This window comes from Otolemur garnettii, unplaced genomic scaffold (assembly GCF_000181295.1).
Source record: "Otolemur garnettii isolate 467f Iridium unplaced genomic scaffold, OtoGar3 scaffold00173, whole genome shotgun sequence".
NCBI classification, from domain to species: domain Eukaryota; kingdom Metazoa; phylum Chordata; class Mammalia; order Primates; family Galagidae; genus Otolemur; species Otolemur garnettii.
Genome location: NW_003852568.1, coordinates 1,440,928 through 1,444,372, shown reverse-complemented (window position 1 = coordinate 1,444,372; position 3,445 = coordinate 1,440,928). Strand labels below are relative to the sequence as shown.

General features: G+C 40.5%; 1 protein-coding gene across 1 annotated transcript in view; it reads left to right on the top strand.

Annotated features, from left to right (window-relative positions):
• Nucleotides 1-3,445, top strand: part of UGGT1 (UDP-glucose glycoprotein glucosyltransferase 1) — a 114,460-nt gene that overhangs the window by 24,408 nt on the left and 86,607 nt on the right. Inside the window, exon 6 of the mRNA XM_003800346.3 lies at nucleotides 1,034-1,212. Coding sequence (XP_003800394.1) covers nucleotides 1,034-1,212 — 179 coding nt within the window. The remainder of the gene's footprint in view (nucleotides 1-1,033; nucleotides 1,213-3,445) is intronic.

Below are 3,445 nucleotides of genomic sequence, written 5' to 3'. Positions count from 1 at the left end.
GCAGCCATCATTGTTTGGCGGGCCCGGGCTGGGGATTCGAACCCGCCACCTTAGGTGTATGTGGCTGGCGCCTTAGCCGCTTGAGCCACAGGCGCCGAGCCAGAGCTATTTGTATCTTGATGCCATCCTTAGAAAAGATTTTTTTGAGATGTTTTGAAATTTATAAGCAAAACAAATCAGTCCATTAGTAGGAAGATCGTGATAGTCAAAATCAGGGGTCCTCAAACTTTTTAAACAGGGGGCCAATTCACTGTCCCTCAGACCGTTGGAGGGCCGGACTGCGGGCCCTGGGACGAGTCAGCTGCTAAGCAGGACAGGCAGTGGCAGCCAAAACACCCAGAGGGCCGGATAAATGTCCTAGGCAGGCCGCATGTGGCCCATGGGCCGTGGTTTGAGGACACCTGGTCAAAATGATAGAGGAAGGAGACTTAATGTAACTGGCAAGTCGCATGCTTAACATTATTCTCTGTTTCTTGCACTATTTGTACATATGTTTTCAGATAAAAGGATAATCATATTCCATTTAGAATGTAGAAAAAAATTTCAAGCTCTGTGAGGCTACACATGCTTGCCTGTAGTCCCAGCTACTCAGGAGTCTGAGGCCAGCGAGGCTAGCTTGAGCACAGGAGTTTGAAACTAGCCTGGGCAATGTAGTGAGGCCCCTTCTCAAAACAAAAAACAAAAAACAAACTTTATGAACACACACTCAAGTTTTAGTACTCTGAGATTTTGAATATATGTTCTTTTTCTTGCTTTGTTTTCCCCCTTTTAGGACTTAGTAGCAATTATTAACCTAAGTCTGCATATTATAGTTAATATTTTTTATAATGTACCTTTATTATTTTTAATATCTAAAGTTTATTTTTAAACATGACAGCATTCTAAGTGAAAACTAAGACTGTGCTGGCCTTTAAATCAAGATGCTTATAATCTTTACTTAAATTATCATGGCCCTACTTTACATTTTGTACTGTTTTTAGGATTTAAACATTTTTAAAGTTTAAAGTTTTATACTTTTAATATTTATTTTCAGACCCAAACCTTTATTGTTTAAAGGAGATCACAGATATCCCTCATCTAATCCTGAAAGCCCAGTGGTTATTTTCTACTCTGAGATTGGCTATGAGGAATTTGCTAATTTCCACCGCCAACTTGTGTCCAAAAGCAATGCAGGCAAAATCAATTATGTGTTCAGACATTATGTATCTGTAAGTATTGACTTATTTTACAACTGTTTTGAATATTAATTTGTCTAGAGCATAAGCTGATGATTTCTGTATTTGTGAAATAATTTAGTTACTTGACCTACTTTTGGAAATCCAGTACTTTCATAATGTCTATTGTTCATACATAGGAGATGCTTTGCCTGCCTTTCTGAAGAAATGTGAAACAATTATGCTAAAAAAACGCTTCATAAAGTTTATATTTTATTTCGAAAATTTTCGTGTTCATAGTATTTTCTGAATTTAATATGGTTGCCTGGCATGTGGCACATGCCTGTAGTTGCAGCTTCTCATGAGGCTGAGGTAGGAGGATTGCTTGGACTCAGGAGTTCTGGGCTGGAGTGCACTGTGTCAGTTGGGTGTCCGTACTGAACTTGACGTTAATACAGTGACCTTCTCGGAGTGTGGGATCTAAGGAGGTTGCCTGAGGAGGGGGAACCAACTCAGGGTCAACCTAGAGCAGGTCAAAACTCCCTTGCTGATTGGTAATGTGATTGGGCCTTTGAAAAACCACTGCACTCCAGCCTGGCAACACAGTGAGACCTCATCTGTGAATGAATGAATAAGTGTCATCATACTGTGGAACTGCAACCTTTTTTTTCTTTTTGGTGCCTTTTTATTTGGTGGAAGAGGAAGATTTCTTGTTCTTTCTTTTTTTTTTTTTTTGTTGGGGATTCATGGAGGGTACAAGAAACCAGGTTGCACTGATTGCATTTGTTAGGTAAAGTCCCTCTTACAATTGTGTCTTACCCCCAAAAGTTGTGGTCACACACCAAGACCCTACCCATCTCCCTCCTTCAGAGGAGGAAGATTTCTTAAGAGGCGAAGTCAGGCAGAATTGATTTGAATTTAAACTTTTAAGACCTTTTATAAGATATAGCCTTTAAAATAATTGTATGTAAAGATTGTTAGCCTTTTATGTTGTAATAAGCTCAGTATACATTGGGTACTAAACCCATGCAGATAACATAAAAATTTTTTTTTTTTTTTAGACAGAGTCAGTCTGTTGCCCTCAGTAGAGTACTTAAGGGTCATAGCTCACAGCAACCTCCAACTCTTGGGCTAAAGCAATTCTCTTGCCTCAGCCTCTTGAGAAGCTAGGACTACAGGTCCCCGCCACAATGCCTATTTTTTGTTGCAGTTCCCACTGCAGTTTTAGCTGGCTGGGGCTGGGCTCGAACCAGCCACCCTTAGTATATGGGGCCTGTGCCCTACACGCTGAGCCACAGGTGCCACCCTAAAATAAAAATTTTAAATGAAAATTTGTATAGACAGAAACAGATGGATCAAAACACACCTATGCATCTTACATGGTTACATGTGAAATTTACTAGGTGTAGAATATAAGTGTCTAAACACAATAACTAAGAAAATGCTGTGAAGGCTAACCAGTTTGATGAAAACGTTTCAAATTGTATATAAAACCAGCAGATTGTGCCCCATGATTACATTAATATACACAGCTATGATTTAATAAAAAAAAAAAGTTCCATTTCGGACGGTACTTCTGCTGGCCTCCCCTATACCCCCTCACCTCTATTTATGGTATTAAAGATTAAAATGCTGGGCTCCGTGCCTGTGGCTCAAGTGGCTGAGGCGCCAGCCACATACACCTGAGCTGGCGGGTTTGAATCCAGCCCAGCCCGCCAAACAACAATGACGGCTGCAACCAAAAAATAGCTTTATGGTGGGCGCTGGTAGTCCCAGCTACTTGGGAGGTGGAAGCAGGAGAATTGCTTTAGCCCAAGACTTTGAGGTTGCTGTGAGCTGTGATGACACAGCACTCTACTGAGGGCAACATAATGAGAGTCTATCTAAAAAAAAAAATAGATTAAAATGTCTAAAGGGCCATTGTCACTGAGGATGGTGGTGAACCTGTGACATTCAGTTAGCTCAAGCTCTGCCTGAAGGCATTTAAATTCAATAAAAAACATGCATATGTTCTCATGGTCCCAGCAAAGCATTTCTGGGATTGACACCTCAGTCTTCAACACTCTTCACGAGGTTCTAAACTACTTTTGCTTTTTTTTCATATGGTTTGGAACCTTTGCCTGTTTAGCTGTGCATTCTTCTGGTATTGCTTCTATCTACATTTGTGGCAGGATACAAAATTTAAAGGAGGCTAGGATTTTACAGGGAGAGAAATATAAACCCTAAATTGATATTTTTTTTTTTTTTGAGACAGAGCCTCAAGCTGTCCCCCTGGGTAGAGTGCCATGGCA